General features: G+C 44.1%; 1 protein-coding gene across 4 annotated transcripts in view; it reads right to left on the bottom strand.

Annotated features, from left to right (window-relative positions):
- abtb1 (ankyrin repeat and BTB (POZ) domain containing 1) overlaps window positions 1-21,188 on the bottom strand; it is a 56,020-nt gene that overhangs the window by 15,187 nt on the left and 19,645 nt on the right. For all 4 annotated transcript variants that reach the window (XM_078414237.1, XM_078414239.1, XM_078414240.1 and 1 more), the window contains 7 exons: window positions 21,100-21,155; window positions 20,427-20,571; window positions 18,522-18,681; window positions 15,363-15,408; window positions 12,778-12,894; window positions 4,029-4,144; window positions 1,095-1,193 (listed from right to left, as the gene is read on the bottom strand). In XM_078414237.1, the coding sequence (XP_078270363.1) occupies window positions 1,095-1,193; window positions 4,029-4,144; window positions 12,778-12,894; window positions 15,363-15,408; window positions 18,522-18,681; window positions 20,427-20,571; window positions 21,100-21,155 (739 nt within the window). The remainder of the gene's footprint in view (window positions 1-1,094; window positions 1,194-4,028; window positions 4,145-12,777; window positions 12,895-15,362; window positions 15,409-18,521; window positions 18,682-20,426; window positions 20,572-21,099; window positions 21,156-21,188) is intronic.

The following is a 21,188-nucleotide window of genomic DNA, read 5'->3' as shown; positions in this document are numbered from 1 at the left end:
CATTACAGACCCACACCACCCTGGCCACACTCTCATTTCACACCTGCCATCGGGGAAAATGCATTGGGGCCTGAAAACTGTGATGTCCAGGTTCAGGATCAGTTTCTTCCCAACCACCATCGGGCTATTAAAACTACAAACAACAGACTTGGGGGCATTATTTTTATGAAGGGTGGGGGGGGGGGGGAGAGGAATGGGGGTGGGGGGAGGAGGGTGGGGTGGAGGAGTGGGAAGAAGGGGGGAGGAGAGGGGAGGGGGAGGGGGGGGTGCTGCACCAATGCAGGAGAGGTTTGGGCCCAACGGGTCCACTTGGTCTAGCATGACAATAAAACACTCCTGACTCTTGGTTCCCATCAAGCCATATGGTAGCGTACAGGTAACGACAGATGATTAGTAATCCCAAGGCGATGGACCAACAGGCCAGATCTGTTGTAAATTTCTACAACTCAAGAGTTACATGCTTGATGTTGAGTATTAAAATCTTCTTAATACTCAAGAGGTGTACTTGACAAATAACAAACTATTTTTAATGATTTCTTACAACCTGGGGAGAATGTAGGACAAATTATTTCCTGTCATTGAATAATCACGCTAACACTAGCCATAAACTAATTGAATATACCCTATACCCAGTTATTAACGCACACCATGAAACATTTTATTATTCTTGTTTAGGATAGAACTGCAGATGCTGGTTTAAATTGAAGGTAGGCACCTTCAGCGGGACAGGCAGCATCTCTGGAGAGAAGGAACGGGTGACGTTTCGCGTCGAGACCCTTCTTCAGAGTGGGCGGGACAGATAGAATGCAGTCAGAGACAGTAAAACTAGTGGGAGAACTGGGAAGGGGGAGGGGAAAGAGAGGGAAAGCAAGGGCTATTTGAAGTTAGAGAAGTCAATGTTCATACCGCTGGGGTGTAAGCTACCCAAGCGAAATATGAGGTGCTGTTCCTCCAATTTGTGCTGGGCCTCACTCTGACAATGGATTAATGTCAGATGAGAGTAAATGGGTGGTTGATGGCCAGCATGAACTCGGTGAGCTGAAGGGCCTGTCTTTGTACTATACTGTATTTAAAATAGGCACTAACATACAGACCTTGTGACAAAGGAAGATGTAGCCTTCTACTCTGAAACTCAGATCCGGGTAATTGCTAAAGTTGTCTGTACTGTCAAAAGGCAGCTCACCAAAACCAACCTGGGAGAGAAAGAGCAGAAATAGGTTATTGAGAAACAGAGATACATGTTTTGTCCCTGGGTTATGTAACAGTTCATCCCGGAGAAATGTCCATGAGCTAATTCTGCTGCAAATTAGAACACCCGCTTTGTACAGCAACCCATATCGTATCGCTTGACCTACACGCGCTATAATTCTTTTCTTTCATTGAATAATCACCCTATTACTATCCATAATCAAACTAATGGGTTATATAATGGGTTATGTACTGTACCCAGTTATTAACAAGCACCACAAAACATCTTATTATTCTTGTTACTAGCTCAAAATATACTTTACAAATGAATGGGAGAATATGCGTAAAGTCAAATTCCTGTAACTCAGATCATTTCAATCCAGGGGAATAAATAATAAAGGGGCACAGAGAGAGAGAGAGAGAGACACACACACAAGGAACTGCAAATGCTGGGACCATTAGTACAACACAAAGTGCTGGAGGAACTCAGCACGTCTGGCAAAATCTGAGGAGGGAATGGACATTTCGGGTTGGGACCCCAAAGTTTTCATCAGTCTGAAGAAGGCTTTCGACCCAAAACTTTGTCGGTCCATTCCCTTCACTGTGAGAGGGCCTGACCTATCAAGTTCCTCCAGCACTTTTGTTTTTATATAAAAAGAGGCAGCTCCCTGACTAGAAGAAAGCAAATAACCCACCCTTCTAATGTTTTACAGTGCTTTTTTTGTGTGTACAACACACTGACACCTCTAAAAAGGTAGTTATTTTGTTTTTCAGCCAGGTGACACCTATGTTTATTAGCATCAGCACTTTTTTTTACATCCAAAAATCGCACTGGTCTTATTCAAAATTATTATTATTATTAATTATTATTATTATTATTAATTATTATTATTATTAATGAATCACAGGATTTACCCCCTTACTCAGTAACTAACAGTGGCCCTCCACCATGAATAATTAAAGCTGCATAGGTACACTGTTTGTGAGCTTAGAACGCCAGCCTCAGGATTATAACAAGCGTACAGTTTAACCACAGAAAACCGTAAAGAACCCTAAAGCCATCACACTTTTCTGCAACTGAGTGCCTTTCTGACTAGTTCAAAGAGCAATACTGTCAGCTACAGTGGTGTGGAAATGGAGTTATACATGCACACAGAACCAGCAAATACTACAGGACCTACAGGTTCCTGTCTCCAAAATGATTAACAGTGGATCAGCTGGGATTTACCCACTGTTTAAATTTAGAGAGGAATAGACCGGGTAGACGTACAGTCTCTTGCCCAGAGCAGAGGAATCGGGAACCAGAGGACATAGGTTTAAGGTGAAGGGGGAAAGATTCAATAGGATTCTGAAGGGTAACATTTTCACACAAAGGGTGATGGGTGTATGGAACGAGCTGCCAGAGGACGTAGTTGAGGCAGGGACTTTGCAACATTTAAGAAACAATTAGAAAGGTACATGGGATATTGGCCAAACGCAGGCAGAAGGGACTCGTGTAGATGGGACATGTTGGTCAGTTCGGGTAAGTTGAGCCAAAGGGCCCGTTTCCACGTTATGTGACTCTATGGTTCTATGACACCATCTGATAACTTATTTTCTTTCAGCTCTGCTTACACATTTTATAAAATAAAATACTATATTAAAATTTGGTATGGACATTTGAATTTATATTTACTAGATTATTGATAAAAAATAAAGACTTGCATTGCAGAACACCTTTCATTAGTTTAGTTTAAAAATACTGCGGAAACAGGCCCTTTGGCCCACCATCTATCACCCCGTACACTAGAACTACCGTACGCACTAGGTACAATTGACAATTTACAGAAGCCAATTAACTTACACATCTGTGTGTCTTTAGAGTGTGGGAGGAAACGGAACACCCGGAGAAAATCCAAGCTGCACAGACAGCACCCATAGTCTGGATCAAATGCAGGTCTCTGGCACTGTAAGGCAGCATCTGTATCGCTGCCTACTGTGTCATTACTTCAAGATTTCGCAGAGTTTATCTACACAGAACTGTTTATGGAATTGTCATCACTGTGAGAAGAAATATTGCAAGTCTTGTTCTGTGCACCCATTAACCTGATCTAAAGTTGGCCAGGGATGGTTGGAGAGCAAGTGGGGATAAGTAGGTGAATTGCAAAGTATATGATCCAAACTGTATATTTTTCTCATTATTACAACTTCAACCCCGCACTTACTGTAAAATTCATGGACGCCTTTGTCTTTTCACCTCTGGCCTTTGTCCAAACTTCTACCATTCAAAACCCCCTCACCTGTACCCACCTATCACTTGCCAGGGTTTGTCCCACTCCACCTCTCTTCCAGCATTCTCCACCCTACTACAATCAGCCCGAAGAAGAGTCCCGACTCAAAACATCACCTATCGCCGTTCTCCAGGGATGCTGTCTGACCCACTGAGTAACTCCAGCACTGTGCCTTTTTTTGTAAATCAACATCTGCAGTTCCTTGTATCTTCATTAAAAAACAGATCAGTTAAAAAAAATTCACCATCCTTTCAGTCTGTGTACTCCAAATGTTACTATTGTAAAACTGATACAATTATAAATACTGATACTGTGCCACTGATCCGCCCTTTATCCACCCTTTATCCACATATATTTTCCCTCATCAATACTGTAAGCTCGTACCCCTGATAATTGATCCTTCCTTCATTTAATGATGTCTCGTTCACTCTCTCTACTTTATCAAAAAGCTCATGATTTTCAATATTGACATTTTATCTTTCATTAACTTTCCAGGTGGAAGAAGAAAATGATTTCAAAAATATTGAGATCCTTTACAAACGATATTATTCTATTAAAACCGGACCTTACCCTCAGTTCAGCTGGCAGGGCACAGTCTGCGAGCATGGCCATGTCATCTTGTAGCCTGCAATTGTCATCAGGTTCCAAAGTCAGAATTTTTACCCAAGTCCCAGGCTTTGTAGAGACTGCATTAAAAAAAACATAAACCCAACAGCTGCACCATCAAATCTTTCAATCATAAAGAAAGCCCATCAACGCCTCTACTTCCTTAGAAGATCGATGTTCGGTATGTCAATGAATACTCTCTTGAACTTCTACAGGTGTGCAGTAGAGGGAATATTGACTGGTTCGACAACTAAAATTCCCAGGAACGAAGAAGCTTACAAGTGGTGAATGCTACCCCATCCATCACGGGTACTATCCTTCCCATTATCTCTGGTCTCTGGCGCTGTGACGAAGCAGATCTACCAGCTTTGTACACGCACATTTCCCTTTTATCAATACCATAACTGTGGAAGAAATTCAGCCGTGAAAGGGTTAATCCTGGTGAGTGTCTTGTTTAGGAGACTGTCTTGCTTAATTGCTTAGCAAATGGTCATCTGGCTGAATTGCTTAACAAATGGTCGTCTTCCTTATTGCTTAACAAATGGTCACAATGTTTGTGTGAAGAAGTGAGTGTTGTTCTTATCTAGTCCCAGATGTAACCGTATCCTGTGTTTAAATTTACTTAAGGAATTTGCTCACTGACACGTTTTGTATCTTGATATCGGGTTAGATTTTACCAGATGAATTATGGGAACTACCTGTATAAAAAGCCTTAGATTCTTTGCTACTTCGGAGCTGTAGCCACCTCGCATTAGAGAGCTGAGTTCCCCGTGATACCACGCTAATAAATACTGGTGAAGAGAGCCTCCTCTGTGCCCGAGTCTTATTTTTCTCAAGCAGGAGGAAAATCCGCAACAATAACCCATTACCTGATAATTGATCCTTCCTTCATTTAATTATGTGCGTCTCTCTCTCTCTCTCTCTCTCTCTATTTTATCAAAAACTCATGATTTTCAATATTGCCTCAAAAAGGCAGCCAGCATCAAGGATCCACACCATCCTAGCCACGTTTTCATTTAACTCACGCCATTGGCAATAAGGGACACGAACCTGAAAACCGTAACCTCCAGCTTCTTCTCAACAACCATCAGGCTATTGGACACTACAAATACCAACGAAACTCCAAACTGCAAAGTGTTTTGGTTGCCCTTGTTTTGTTCTGCATTGATATTGTTCATTATTATTTAATGACTTGTTTTGTTTGTTTTTATTATGCTTTCTAGGAGTACTGTGTTGACAGGCCTGTGATGTCGCTTCATTGCTCCATTTTGGTATATATAACAATAAACACTTTTGATTCTTAATCAAAAAGTTGTCTTTTCTCACTTTTATTTTTAGACTGCAGTTCACATTCATTTCAAAGCAATGAATTAGAGGAAGAATCACACTACTAATGAAGGAAACACAGCACAAGCATATAGCATCTCTTAAACTGCACTGTGCTAATAACTAGTTAATTTCTATTAGTGATGTTTGGTGTGGATAAATACCAGGGCACTGGGACTAACTGCCCTGCTCTTGTTTAAAATTATAAGATTGTTTATACTGATCAGAGAGAATTCACAGGACCTTGGTTTAGTGTCTTTACTTGAAAGATAACACCTTCAAGAGTGCAACAACTCTCAATACTGTTGTGATATTGCTGGGACTACTTTGTGTATCCCAAGGACTACTTTGTTTGCATGTGCAGGAATGCGTATATAAGAGGTTGGTGTGATTGGGTGGTCACTCTGGATCCAGATGACCACGGAAAAAACAGCCTGGAGTTGAGCTCCAGCATTGTAACCTTTTATACACGTGTACTTGTGGTCCGTCCAGAGTCACTAAAGGTACAACAGGTACCGGACCACGAAGTACAACATGGTGGCAGCGGTTTGGTGATTTGCCTAGAAAGGTAAAGAGAAACCCAAGCGGAAAAGGTTCACAAGTCATTACAAAAACAACAACAAAAAACAAGATTTTTTTTAAATGATGATTTTTTTTTGGTGAAAATTATACTACGTAAATAATTAAACTAGTGCCCTAGGGGGAAGAAACAGAAATAAAAAGTAGTTTCCAGCTCGTACGGGACGCTGGATTGCCTCTCGACAGGGCCAACCGTGTATGTGCACTTACCTGATCTATAGTCAGCGCTGAGCTGCCGACGGGACGTTGCAAGCTGCTGAGGGAGGTGTGTGAAAGCCCACACCGACGACGACACCGTCACCGACAGGGACCGGTGAGACCCGACATCGCGGGGGAGTGCAGAGTCCGGTGAGACCCGACATCGCGGGGGAGTTCGGCGACCGGAGGGACCGACCACCCACGGAGGCGCGACGACCGGTAAGGCCGAGGCACTGCATCCTTACCCAGGCGCGGCGACCGGTGAGTCGGGAAGGCCCTGGGCCCGAGGCAGCGGCAGCACGCGTCGACTGAGCGGCAGCGGCCGGGAGCACCTGTGGGTGGGGCCAACGCGCACCGCAGCCGAGGCCCAATCGCACCGCGGTTACAGCAGCTGGGAGCTGCATCGTTGTGAGCCCATCGATGCGGGCCCATCGTTGCGGGCCCATCGTTGCGAGCCCATCGTTGCGAGCCCATCGTTGCGGGCCCATCGTTGCGAGGCAGATCATCGCGGTGGAGCAGCGACCTTCACCCATCTAGAGCCTACGCTACGCTGATCTACACGGGCAGTCTGGTTCTTGAAGGGAAGATTTGGACATTGCTTTGTGTGATTATCTGTATGTAATACTGAAAGATTACTGTTTGCATTTGATACTATGGTATATGTATGTTTATTTCTGTGAGTGCATATAGTTCTATAGATTTGCTGATAGCAAGGGTTGGGGTCCTGTGATACGGTTGTTTTGGTTTTGTTTGTAATTGTTCAAGTTACCGTGTTTCCGCCATATAGTGCAAATAACATGTCTCGGTTACCTGAAATGAACTGGCAAGTGCTGGACATCCCCAATGAGTTCTCCCTGTTCAAGGAGAGGTTGCAACTGTGCCTGGAAGACTTAGAAATCGCATCGGAATCTAAGCAGGCCACGAAGATAAAAATCGCTTTGGGAGTGGAATGACTTCGTCGTTTGAATGCGTCAGGTCTGAGTGTGGAGGATCGGAGCAAACCGGAGTGCATATGGGCATTTTTTGAGGACCAGCTGAGGACGAAGGTAAATTTCAGGGTCCACAGGTTGGAGTTGATGCGGTATCGCCAGAAGCCGGGGGAGTTGCTTGCTCAGTTTGTGACCCGGTGTCGCGAAAAAAGTCTCCAGTGTGATTTCACTGAGCAGGAACTCACTGACAGAGTCATGGAGTTGGTAATCACGTCCACGCCCCATGAAGGTCTACAGCGAGAGCTTCTACAGAAGCCTGCAGGTCACACCATTCCAGAGGTGCTTACGTTAGGCAGGCAGTATGAGGCCATTGCAGCGGGCAGACAGTGCATTGCAAATTTAGAGCCCGGGTCTAGCCATATTGATGCTGTCAAGACACGAGGGTCGACGAAACAGAAGTCGCAGGATGAGAGACAAAACCCTTGTGGCTACTGTGATTTGTTTCATAAGCCCAGGCAATGCCCGGCGTATCGCGACACATGCAAGAAGTGTGGCAAGAAAGGGCATTGGGCAAAATGCTGTAGGTATAAAGTGGATCCTGTGCGCCCATCTAAATGGTCCAGGGGCAAATACAAGCGAGTTGACGAGGTGCAGCAGCAGTCCCATGACGATGATGCATCGTGCTGTGACAGTCAAGAGGAAGGATCGGATATGTATTTCCATAATATCACCATTTCAGGCATGGACAGGATGCCTCCAATAGGTGATGAGGCGTTTGCGGTGTTGAACATCAAATGCCCGTCAATGAAGGGGCAACATCGACTGAAGGTGAAGATAGACACCGGGGCTGGAGGAAATACCCTTCCCCTTCGGATCATACGAGACATGTATCCAAATGACAAATACAAGCAGCACCTACGACCATGCAAAGTCCGTCTGACAGCATATAATGGGACGGAAATCGTGTGTGTTGGAACTATATCTGTTTCGTGCCGATACCAGGGGTCGATGTGGTGTCCTCAGGGGTTTTTCGTGGTAGACGTGGCAGGATCCGCTGTCATAGACCTCCCAGGTATTAAGCAACTTCAGGTTGTCACGATACATGCTATGGGAACAGAGGAGCACCCATCAGACGCTCAGAAGGAGCAAGACAGTTTCAACTCGGTGGGGGACCTAATGAAGAGGTGGCCTAATCAGTTTGATCGGATTGGCAACTTCAAGGGGCCAGCCACCCTTCATCTCAAGGAGGGGGCCACACCACACATTGATGCGCCAAGGAAATGTAGTATCCATCTCAAAGACAAGTTGCGGGCTGAGTTGGGCAAGATGGAGGATGATGGAGTCATCCGAAAGGTGACTCACCATACGGACTGGTGCAATTCAATAACCACCTCCGTTAAGAAGGATGGGTCAATCAGGGTATGCCTAGACCCGAAGCGTTTGAATGCAAGTCTCAAATGTTGCCCACACAAGATCCAGACACTTGAGGAGATCAATCCGGCTTTTGCCAATGGGAAATTGTTCTCCAAACTCGATGCTAAAGCGGGTTATTGGTCTGTCCGACTTGATGAGGCTAGCCAGGAACTTACCATGTACCGCACGCTTTTTGGCAGGTATTGCTACAGGAGGTTGCCTTTCGGTTTGTCGGTGAGTCAGGATATATTCCAGCAGCGTATGGACACGATCATAGAACAGGTTCCTGGATGTGTCTGCATTGCGGATGATATTGTCATAGTGGGATCCACAGCGCAAGAACATGATTATAATCTAAGGAAGCTGTTAGAGGCAGCGTCCCGGGAAGGACTAGCTTTCAACAGTGCTAAGTGCGTAGTGAAGGCTAACTCCATCAACTTCTTCGGGACAATGTATTCAGACACAGGTATTCGGCCAGATCTTGGTAAGGTGCAGGACATTCATAAGATGCCAACACTACAAGATAAGGAAGATTTACAACGGTTCCTGGGGATGATGAATTTTTTATCGCCATACATCCCAAAGTATGCTGACCTGGTCGCCATTTTGAGGGATTTGCTGAAGAAAGATGTCCCATTCTTGTGGCAAGAAGACCACCAAACGGCGTTCTGTAACCTGAAGAGCTGCATACAGGAGGAATCTGTCCTCCAGTACTATCGCCCTGATGCTCCTGTCACCCTTGAGGTAGATGCGTCAATGAAAGGAGTGGGAGCATGCCTTTCGCAGGAAGGACGGCCTGTTGCGTACGCTTCGAAGGCACTGTCTTCATGCCAGTCCAACTACTCCAATATTGAACGCGAGACCCGTGCCTTGGTTTTTGGCATCACAAGGTTTCATACGTACCTATTTGGGCGGGATTTTAAGGTGTTGACTGATCACAAGCCTCTTGTCACTATCTGCGGCAAACCACTCACAAGTGCCCCACCCCGACTGCAGCGGTTGCTCATCAAGGTGCAAGGATACAACTTCACCATAGAGCACAGACCTGGGGCTGAGATGATCATTGCTGACACTCTCAGCAGGCTGCCCAATCCGGAGAAGACAGAGAGCATAGATCTCGATGTACATGTAGAGAGCATCTTCTTCGACAACATCAAGGACACACTAGATGTCGACTTGATACACTTCGGCATACTCAAAAGGGTGGAGCTGCAGACAGAAACTTGTCGTGACCCTATACTGCATAGGGTTATGCAGTATGTCCATTCCGGATGGCCGGCGACCCTACAGGAGATACCTACCGACCTGCGGCCCTACTGGCCTTTTCGAGATGAGTTGGGCATGTCAAATGGGGTCATTTTCAAAGGACGGCAAGTGGTCATTCCTGAGTCGATGAGACAGGATGTCTTGCAGCAACTTCATGTTGGCCACCAAGGCATTGAGAAGACGAGACTTCTAGCGAGACAAATGGTCTATTCGCCCAACATGAACCAACACATTGATGACCTTGTCCGAAGGTGTAGTCCGTGCCAGATGCACATGCCAGAGCAAATGAGGGAAACACTCATGCCACATGAGATACCAGTCACACCTTGGACCAAAATAGCAATGGACATGTTTGAACTTGACAAGGTTCAATATCTTGTCATGGTGGATTACCATTCCAAGTTTCCGGTGGTGAACCGACTGACTAGCACCACGAGTGCCATGGTTGCTAATATGGTGACTGCAATGTTTGGTCTGCTGGGAGCACCGACGGAGATCATCTCCGACAATGGTCCACAATTTGTGGGTGAAGCTTTCCAGTCCATGTGCAAGCAACGGGGAATCACCCATACAACGTCCTCGCCTAGGTACCCTCAGTCGAATGGGCTGGTTGAGCGCATGGTACGAACGGTGAAGTCTGTTATCAAGAAGTCCTTGGCAACGGGACAGAGTGTAGCAGCAGCTTTACTCAACTTGCGCACTACACCGATTGATTCCAAGTTACCGTCACCGGCGGAGATGATGTTTGGAAGACAGATTCGGACGCCTCTCCCCACGAACCTTGACATGAACAAGGCATACGAAGGGCAGCGGACCTTTGAGCGACTTGAGGAGCGTAAGCAGAATATGAAGGCACAGTTTGACAGTTCGGTCAAGAGACATGACTTGTTGCCATTGCACGCTGGACAGAAGGTCCGGGTTCTGGATAAAGCGAATCAGGTCTGGGTTCCAGCAGAAGTGAGATCGGTCTGCGACGAACCCCAGTCAAGGTCTTACATTATTGAGACGCCGAATGGAAATCGGTTCAGGAGGAATCGAGTGCAGTTGAGAGATCTTCCACTGGAGAAGCCAGGGGTTGGTCCCCATTGTGTCCCCCCAGACAACGATGGGGCTGAGACCCAATGTGAAGGGGAGGAACGACCGGCCCGTAATGATGATGGGGATTATGTGACACGCTCGGGACGTGCCAGTAAGAAACCTGCATGTTACCGTTAATATTTGTTAATGTTTTATGGTGTTTCAAAAAAACGTTTGTGTTTAGAGTTTGTTGTTACATATATATATATATATATATTTCTTTTATAAGACAAGGGGATGTTGTGATATTGCTGGGACTACTTTGTGTATCCCAAGGACTACTTTGTTTGCATGTGCAGGAATGCGTATATAAGAGGTTGGTGTGATTGGGTGGTCATTCTGGATCCAGATGACCATGGAATAAACAGCCTGGAGTTGAGCTCCAGCATTGTAACCTTTTATACACGTGTACTTGTGGTCCGTCCAGAGTCACTAAAGGTACAACAGGTACCGGACCACGAAGTACAACAAATACTACCGTAGCATGTTAAACTGGATTTTCGAAATAGGACTTGAACCACCAGCTTCTGATTTACATTTACACTGATGAGTTGGCTTCCAAATCCAACCACATCAATGGAGTCTGAGGATGGGTCCCGACCTGAAATGTCACCTATCCATGTTCTCCGGATATGCTGCCTGACCTGCTGAGTTACTCCAGCAATTTGTGTCTTTTTTTGTCAACCAGCATTTAAAGTTCCTTGTGTAGGAAATAACTAGAGATACTGGTTTACAACAAAGATAAACACAAAATGCTGAACTGACTCAACTGGTCCTTCTCCCAAAACATCACCTATTTCTTCTCTCCAGTGATGCTGCCTGTCCCACTGAATTACTCCAACATTTTGTGTCTATCCTTTAAAGTTCCTTGTGTCTCCGGTCTTTATTCATCACCTTTATTGCTTCCATACCTGTGTGAACCTATATAATGTCTGCAAACCATGATGAGCAGGGAATCACCCCAGTACCTTGGCCAGCACCTCAAATCAACATCACAGTGTATCTGATCAGGTAAAGGATAATACTGTCTGCAAGTTAGCTTCCACACTTCCCTCACCACACATCAGTGACGACACAATAAAAAAAGGACACAAGGTCTCAGGACAAAGACAAAGTCTCATATCATAGCCGTTATGTAAATCAGGGAGTGCCTTTGGTCATAGTTTCCTAGTTTACAGAACCTGAAGAAAAAAGGTTTGTACTTCCAGTGTCAGGATCTCCCAAAGTACGTTGCAGTTCACAAATACCTTTTATTGTGTAGTAGACGTAAAGAACTGCAGAACAAGTATCTGTTGTTCCTTGTGTCCACAACACAAAAAACCCCACAGAAGTGTTGGAGTAACTCAGCTGGTCAGGCAGCATCTCCAGAGGACATGGATAGGCGATGTAGGCGACGGAACTGCAGAACAGATGCTGTTCTGCAGTTCCTTGTGTCTGCTACGCAATAAAGGTTCTTCGTGATCAGTAACGTACTTTAGGAGATACTGAAACTGTGGAAGAACAACACTTTTTTTCTTATGGTTGTGTAACCGAGGAAACTATGACCAAAGGAACTTATGTACAGGCACTCCCCAACTTACGTAACGGTTACATTCCGTGAACCCTTATGCAAGTCAGATTTCACGCAAGTGGGAATCACCACACCCATCCCCTGCCGGAAATAAGTCAGAGAGTATTAACTGTCTCAGTGGCGTCAGGAGTACTTTCTGTGGCATGCAGCCATTGCCAGCTTGTTTCCAATGTAAACTTGAGTGATCGTACAGTGTTGTGGAAATTATAATCAGCCTTTATTGCACTAGGGATGGAGAATATAATTCCTTATGTAAGTGCAAGTTGACATGTCACCTATTGCTTAAGTCGGGGAGTGTCTGTATTTTGTTTTTAGAAATTCAGATAGGTAGGTTACGAGGGCTGCAAGAACTCACCAAATTCATACACTTTCTTGCATTTGCTTTCCACTTCACTGATAAGATCTTCTAACTTGCACTGCTTTGCTAAGATTTTAAAATCTTCCACATTTTCCACTTCAATGTCGAGGCGGCCTATGGAAACAAAACCAAAAATATAGTTACATCTCGATGGTGTGAATCAAAATTAATTTTCACGTTAAAACATAGATCGTTAAATAAACATCCACACACATTTCAGGAGGACAGACAGCAGAAATGGGAAAACATTAAAAAGAATTAATGAAGCAAACAAGGTGGTGAAATGAGGAGAAACAGTACAAATCGTGCGGCAAAAGTGGATGCAGGAACAGTGATCTGGAGGTTCACTGACAGAAACCTTGTCGGTTTCTCACAAAGATACAGGACACCAAAGTGCTGGAGTAACTCAGTGGGTCAGGCAACATCTCTGGAGAACATGGATAGGTTCTTCAGACAGATTGTAGGGTGGGGGGCAGGAAGAAAGCAGAGAGAGGACAGAGCTTGGCCAGTAATAGGTGAACACAGGTGAGGGGGTTATTTGATAGGCAGATTGCTGGGCAAAAACCAGAGCTAAAGAAACCGATGTAAACTTGAGTAATCGTACGATATTGTGGAATTTAAAGAAAAGGATGAAGAATTGCGAATTGTGATACTCAAGCGTAGAAAGGTTGTGAATTGTGTTTGGTACATACCAGCATCTGCAGTTCCTTGTTATTACTAAGATAAAGGACCATTCGGTAAAGTTATTTAAATTTCTTTATCCTTTTCAGGTTAACACTTGTCTATTCATCCCTGGCTTTTGTCCATCAATCTGCCTGTCAAAAAACCTCCTGAAGTCTGAAGAAGGGTTCCAACCTGAAACGTCGCCTAGCCGTGTTCTCCTAACCTGCTGAGGTACACCAGCATTTTGTGTCTTTCTTAAAGATATTCAAACATGCTCATAGCATTCTTGGCTTTATAAATAGAGACGGGAGTGCAAAAGTAAGGTACGATATGGTAAACCATTTTTTAAATAACTGGATAGTGATTACTCCAAAGGACCTTCTACAACACAGTGGTTGCATCAGCCATTTTCTATGGAGTGGTCTGCTGGAGCAGCAGCATCTCAGCGGCGGAAGGGAAGAGACTTGACAAGCTGGTCAGGAAGGCCAACTCTGTCCTGGGTTGCCCCTTCAACTCAGTGCAGGCGGTGGGAGAGAGGAGGATGATGGCAAAGTTAGCATCGTTGCTGTACAACGACTCCCACCCCATGCAGGACACTGTCACTGCACTGAGTAGCTCCTTCAGTGACAGACTCCTTCACCCCAAGTGCGTGAAGGAGAGATATAGGAGGTCCTTCCTTCCCGCTGCTGTGAGACTGCACAACCAGCACTACTCCCAGAAGATGAGTCAACAGTAACAGTTAAGGAATGCACAGTAAACGGATGACAATTTATCCTTGTCTTTACTTTTATTTATAATGAATGATCTCTTGCTATCCACTTTGCTGCTGGTTTACTGTAAATTTCCCCGGTGTGGGACGAATAAAGGAATATATTATATTATTTTTATTACTGGTATTGCATTTTAAAAGAATGTCAAATTATGATTTACTGGAATGGTTTTAGAGATAAAGGCATTTATTTGCAGGCTGGGATCATCTCCTTAGCACAGTTAAATAAAAGTTTCATTTAAAATAGGCCATCAAAATTATAAGCAGTTTTGATAACTACAAAATGTTAATACAACATGCTATAAGCTTCTCAAAGGGTCCAATCTGAAACATCACCTATCCATGTTCCCCAAAGATGCTGCCTGACCCATTGAGTTAGTCCAACACTTTGTTTCTTGTCTAGTTTTCCACCTCATTTGAGCCAACTTGAAGCAAGATCACTGTTGCAGTGCAGAAAACACGACCACCAACTTGTGCGCAACACATTTTCAAAAAAAGCCAATGTGTTGATGACCAGATAATTGTTCCTTATTGATTAGACATAGAAACGTATCATCACAGGATACTGTGGAGAACTCTGTGGAGGAACGGCACAGTGGCGTAGCTGATAGAGCTGCCGCCTCACCAGCATTGGATGCCGTCTGTGTGGAGTTTGCATGTTCTCCCTGTGACTCCGTGGGTTTCCTCCAGTGCTCCAGTTTCCTCTCACACCCCAAGGATGTGCACATTTGTAGGTTAATTGGCCCTCTGTAAATTGCTCCTAGTGTGTAGGGAAGGATTGATTGATGGTCAGTGTGGTCACAGTGGGCGAAGGGTCTGTTTCTATGCTATATCTCTAAGCTAAATACATTTTTTATTTTATGCTAATGGATCTTATATTTACCAGGGGGGGGAGAATGGGGGAAAGTGGTGGTGGGGGGGGAGGTTGGGAGAGGCAGACTAGTCATGGGTTTGGCTCCTCTGAATGATGGAACTTCTAAAAGTGGAGCCTCCCTCAGTAGAATGTTTGTAGTAGTCAAGATCTTTGTTCAAGTGGCTGGATTGAAACCTGAAGAGACAACCCTATGCCTCAGGAACAAGAGTACAGCAAAGAGCCACAATTATCACCCAGAGTCAAATTTATCTAAACATTCCATACAAAGTTGTGTACCTATATAGAAATACTGCAGAATTGCCTTGAAAGCCATTGGATTAATCTATGGAAAAAGGAGAAAAAAAATACATGAAAAACAGTTAATGACCATCATAGCTTAAAAGTTAAAAACTGCAGAAACGGGAAATCTGATATAACAACAGAAAATGATGGAAACACTCAGCAAGTCAGGCAGAGTCTGTGGAAAGAGAAATAGGGTTAATGTTTCAGTTAAATTACCATTCTAGGAACTGCAAAAGATAGGAAACAACGTCATTTTTAAGTTGCGGAGGGAACGGACAGGACAAAGAGGATATCTGATAAAATGAAGCCATGGTACTAATTGGTGAAGAAGCTCTCTACTTGATACTTTAACAAATGTCATTACTAGCGACCACAGGAAGGTATTTATTCACAAAATGCTGGAGTAACTCAGCAGGTCAGGCAGCATCTCAGGAGAGAAGGAATGGGTGACGTTTCGGGTCAAGACCCTTCTTCAGTCTGAAGAAGGGTCTCGACCCGAAACATCACCCATTCCTTCTCTCCTGAGATGCTGCCTGACCTGCTGAGTTACTCCAGCATTTTGTGAATAAATACCTTCAATTTGTACCAGCATCTGCAGTTATTTTCTTATTGGACAATTGAATACACCACCAGTGTACACCACCAGGGTGGTGGAGGCAGATTCGGTAGGGACATTTAAAAGCCATTTAGATAGGCACATGGATACGCAGGGAATGGAGGGATATGTATCAATGATTCAGTGATATTTTATTGTCATGTGCCTAGGTACAGTGAAATGCTTTGTTTTGCATATAACCTGGTAAAATCATACAGCAGACCTCACCAAGGGAGTACATAAGAGTCGCTGACAAAGTTACAAAAAGTTCATCAAACAGTTTTATCTTCTGCTTTATCATGTTTTGGTTGGGGGTTTACTACTGTCAGGTGTACTGAGATACAGTGAAAAGCTTTGTTTTGCATGTTATCAAATCAGTTCAGATAATACTATACATCAATACAATCAAGTCAAACTCGCATACAATAGGTAGAGCAAGAGGAAGATACAGAATGCAGAATATAGTTCTCAGCATTTAATGCACCAGTTCCACAGGCAAAGTCCAATGTCCCAATGGGGTGGAGATGAATCAGACAGTACCCTGGCTTATGAGAGGACCATTCAGAAGCCTGAATACAGAGGGGAAGGAGCTGTTCCTGAGTCTGGCGGTGCGTGCTTTCACGCCTCTGTATCTTCTGCCAGATGGCAGCCGAGAGGAGGAATGACTGGGCTGGGACAAGTCATTGATTATAGAGTAGAAACAAGGAACTGCAAATGCTGGCTTACACAAAGGGACACAAGGTTCTGGAGTAACTCAGTGGGTCAGGCGGCATCTCTGGAGAACATGGATAAGTGACATTTCCAGTCGGGACCCTTGAAAGAGCCTCCTTGGTACCCGCCTCCATGCTGCATCTCTAAACTAAACTTGTGTGTACATGAACCACCAGAGGGCAACCTGCACATTAACCAAACCCACAACAAGTCAGCTGCACCTTTCAGGGAACAAGTGAGAAACTGAATATGAAGGACGGTACTGGTAAAATTCAGATATCTTCCAAAAATAAGTCCGATTCTGCCAAGCCGCGAAGTTATCAGAAAGGTTGGCAAGAGTAACAGCAGTGGAGAAGTAGAAAGGCTTCAGATTTCAATGACATAAGGGAAGTTGGAAGGCTGTCAAAATCAAACATTTGTTAACAAATCAAGGCTCTGTAAACAGGGAGATAGAGATACATGAAAATGCAGGTGCTGGTTACAGATTTCTCCACTTCCCCCCTTTCCACCTATATTCCTTCCTCTGACATCATAATTCGCAACTCTTCTAACCTAATCTTACACCTATTTTCATCTTGCACCTTTTGTCTTTTCATCTCTAGTCATTGTGCAACCATTTGCCTGTCAAAAAGAAACCCTCTGTGTGTTAGGTTTACAACCTAACGGTATGAACGTTGAATTCTCCAATAACCTCTAACAAACCCCCCATCCTCCCCCTCCCTTTCTCCCCCACATACCCCTTTCTCTCCTCCCCCCCCCCCCCCTCCTCCACTGTGCCCCATCTGCACACACAAATTTTGCCCTTCCCCCTCCATCTACATCCCTTCCTCTGGCTTCACATTTCGCAAGTCTTCAACCCTTTTGACTCATGCTTGCTTTCTCAACTCTGGCCTTTTCTCCAAGCATCTGCCTATCATAACCCCCCCCCCCCCCCAACCCCCCCGCTTGTGTTCACCTATTACATGCCACGCTTTGTCCGGCCCATCCCCTTTTCCAGATTTCTTCAGCTTTCAACTCCCCTTGCCTTTCAGCTTTCTTCTCCCCCCCCCACCCCCAACAATGTCTGAAGAAAGATACCATCCAGAAACTCCACCATTCCATATTCTCCAGAGATGCTGCCTGACCTGTTGAGTTATGTCATTTTTTGTAAACCAGCATCTGCAGTTCCTTGTTTCTCTATCTCCTCCATCACTTGAAAGGCTTTGGCCTGCCCCACCTTTCTTCCATCTTTCTCGCTCACCCCCCCACCACAATCAGTCTGAAGAAGGGTCCCGACCCAAAACGTTACTTATCCATGTTCTCTAGAGATGCTGCCTGGCCTGCTGTTACTCAAGCACTTTAGTTTATAGTTTAGTTTAGAGATACAGCGTGGAAACAGGCCCTTCAGCCCACCGAGTCCGCATCGACCTGCAATCCCCGCACATTAACACTGCTCCACACACACACAAAGGATAATTTTACATTTTACACCAAGCCAATTAACCAAAAAACCTTTACGTCTTTGAAGTGTGGGAGGAAACCAAAGATCTCGGAGAAAACCCACGCAGATCATAGGAAGAACACACAATCTCCTTACAGACAAGTACCCATAGTCAGGATCGAACTGGGTCTCTAGTGCTGTAAGACAGTAGCTGTACTGCTATGCTACCGTGCCGCCCATAAAACTTTGCGTCTATCTTTGGTATATGCCAGCATCTGCAGTTCCTTTCTACACTGAAGTTGGGTGGTTGCCTTGCAGCGCACCTGTATTCAATCCTTGTGAACGATCCCCCAGCTTAAACATATTCCCCTGGAACATGCGTTCAGGGACATGAATTACTTGCCCACTTACACAATGTGCATCTTACCAGTGGATGCTTTAGAGCAATTGCCTTCTTTCCCTTCCACTTTGTCTGAAACATTTCGGCAAAGTACGTCGAGCGTGCATTCAGCACACAGCGATGGGCTCGAAACATCTCTCCATGAACTAGGAAGGAAACGTCACTGTAGAGTCCTTGCTCTAGTAACCTGATCAAGAGAAGGGGAGTATGGTGCTGTTTAGGTTGAAATGCCACAAGATCTGACAGCATCAAGCTTTCCTCTTGAAGGCCCCTCTGGATGGTAATGACAGTGCGCGTATTGCAATCTTAAGATTAATAATTACCTATAACATTCCGCTAACTGCCCCAGCTATGTGTTTCGCTCCAGAACACTCCACATATCAACAAAAAACAAACTGTTGGAGGAACTCGGGCAGCACAGTAGTGCAGGTGTTAGAGCCGCTGCCTCACAGCACCAGAAATCCAGGTTCAATCTTGACCTCTGGTTCTGTCTGTGTGCGGAGTTTGCACATTCTCCCTGTGACCGAGTGGGTTTCTTACAGGTGATCCGGTTTCCTCACACATCCCAAAGACAAGTAGGTTTGTAGGTTAATTTGCTTCTGTAAATTGCCTCTAGTGTGTAGGGAATGGATGTGAAACTGAGACACCAGAAATAATATGAATAGGTGATCAATGGTCGGCATGGACTCAGTGGGCCAAAATGTCCATTTCCAAGCTGCATCTCTAAAACACTAAAATGATCTCAGTGGGTCAGGCAGCATCTGTGGAAGGATCAGACAGGCAGCATCTGTGGAAGGATCAGACAGGCAACATTTGGTGTCAGGACTCTTTTCTAGACTACTGTAGCAATTTTTCCCCCAACACTGAACCATTCTGGCACTCAAGCAATATTTTTTTGCTTTTCAAAAGATATGTTGCAGGTACAGTCGGCCAAATCGATTCCTTTCATCCTGAAGTTTTCTACAAATCTAATAGAGCCTTAAGTCACATTAAAAATAGTGTTACCATGGAGGGGAACCTAGCAATTAAAAGGGGAGATGGAATATTAACCTTTATTACAAAGGATATGAATACAGGACTAAGGGAGTCTTTTTGCAATTTCAGAGATTTTTGTAGCATTATGTAGAGTTTTGGTTAACCAATCCAAGAATGGAGGAACTTGCTTTATGAGAAGTGCAGTGAAAAATCGCTTGACTGACTTCTGAGATAGCAGATTTGTCATTGAAAATAGACTGGGATTATATTCTCTGGGGCTTCGTAGATCTCGTAGAAACAATAGAAAATTCTTAAAGGGCTTGACAGGTTATATAAGTGGAGGATTTTTCACCTGCCTGACTTATTTGGACCAGGTTTCAGTATTTCAGAATAACCGGTAGGCTGTTTAGGATGGAGAAAAATAATGTCTTCACTATTCTCTAACCAGGAGGGCTGGCGAAACCTAGGTGTGTTTGCTCAAAATAGACAAACAGAGTTCTAGATATTAAGAGATAGCGTGTTAGTGGTACAAAATGGCAATAAAGATCAGGCATGATCTTAGTCAGGAACAGAGCAGGCTCAAAGAACTTCATTGTTCTGTTTCGGGACATATGAGAATAACACACTCTTGACTCTCTTACCTCTTGCATGAGGTGCATTACTCCTGTTGCTATGTCATGACCATATACAGGTTTGAATGTGCATCAATAGATGCCTTTATAGGAAAGGCAACCAAAAATCAATTAGGTTGAGAAAGTCCCAGATGGGTGTGGTAGGTGATATAATGCACAAGATTTCCTCAAGATCTCCTTCATCTGACACACTCCTGATGCCACTGTTAAATGAATAGCTTAGATGGGGCATCTTGGCCAGCATATTTCTGATCTGTACAAATCTAAGACGGTATTCATACACAATGTGCAAATTAGATTACAAATTAATAAAAAGATATACTACCTCTGGAGAAAGTCATCATAATAATCTCTCTGCATACACTTGGCAGTGATCTGCTTGTAGTCTTTTAGTAATCTCCGAATAGAATCATTCAACGCACCGTACAAGCATCGCTCCCCATCAAAGGTATTGGCTTCACATTTTGCTCCTGTAAAAAGCAGATTTTTAGTTTGATAAAGGTTTACCTCTGCAATAATTAGATCGGTCACTTCTGAAATGAATAATTTAAACAACTAGAATAAGCGCCTCTCTGGTTTATTAAATTAATGCCAACATGTGAAATGCATTATTTCAAGGCCTTATCCTTGCCCAAGATTGTAGATAAGATAAAGTTGAACTTGACCAAATAAATAAACAAGCCCATTGAGGGAAATTATTAAAGTTTCCCCTAAAGCCTAATCCGAATGATTTTACCTTAATCCCACCAACAATGTCACTAATGCACTTTATCAATCTGCTGTTTCTGGGATCTTGCTTTACATAAATTGGCTATCATTTGCCTAAATGGCACAAAGTGAAGCTTCTGCACTGTGAAGCTATGTTGACAAGTCAAAAAAAAAATTCCTACATTGAAATGAACTAGCCGGGCTGACTAATTAGTTATTGAATAACAGAGACCTTTTCTACCGAATTCTTTTGAACCATCATATAAATTGAGTAAAATAATCTTAAATACCATTGTCAAGTAGATATTGAACAAGTTCTTCATGTCCACACAGGCATGCGTAGTATCTGTTGCACATGAGGAGAAATTAGTGAAACATT

The sequence above is a fragment of the Rhinoraja longicauda genome, chromosome 17 (genome assembly GCF_053455715.1).
Source record: "Rhinoraja longicauda isolate Sanriku21f chromosome 17, sRhiLon1.1, whole genome shotgun sequence".
NCBI classification, from domain to species: Eukaryota; Metazoa; Chordata; class Chondrichthyes; order Rajiformes; family Arhynchobatidae; genus Rhinoraja; species Rhinoraja longicauda.
This window is presented reverse-complemented; position numbering and strand designations above follow the sequence as displayed.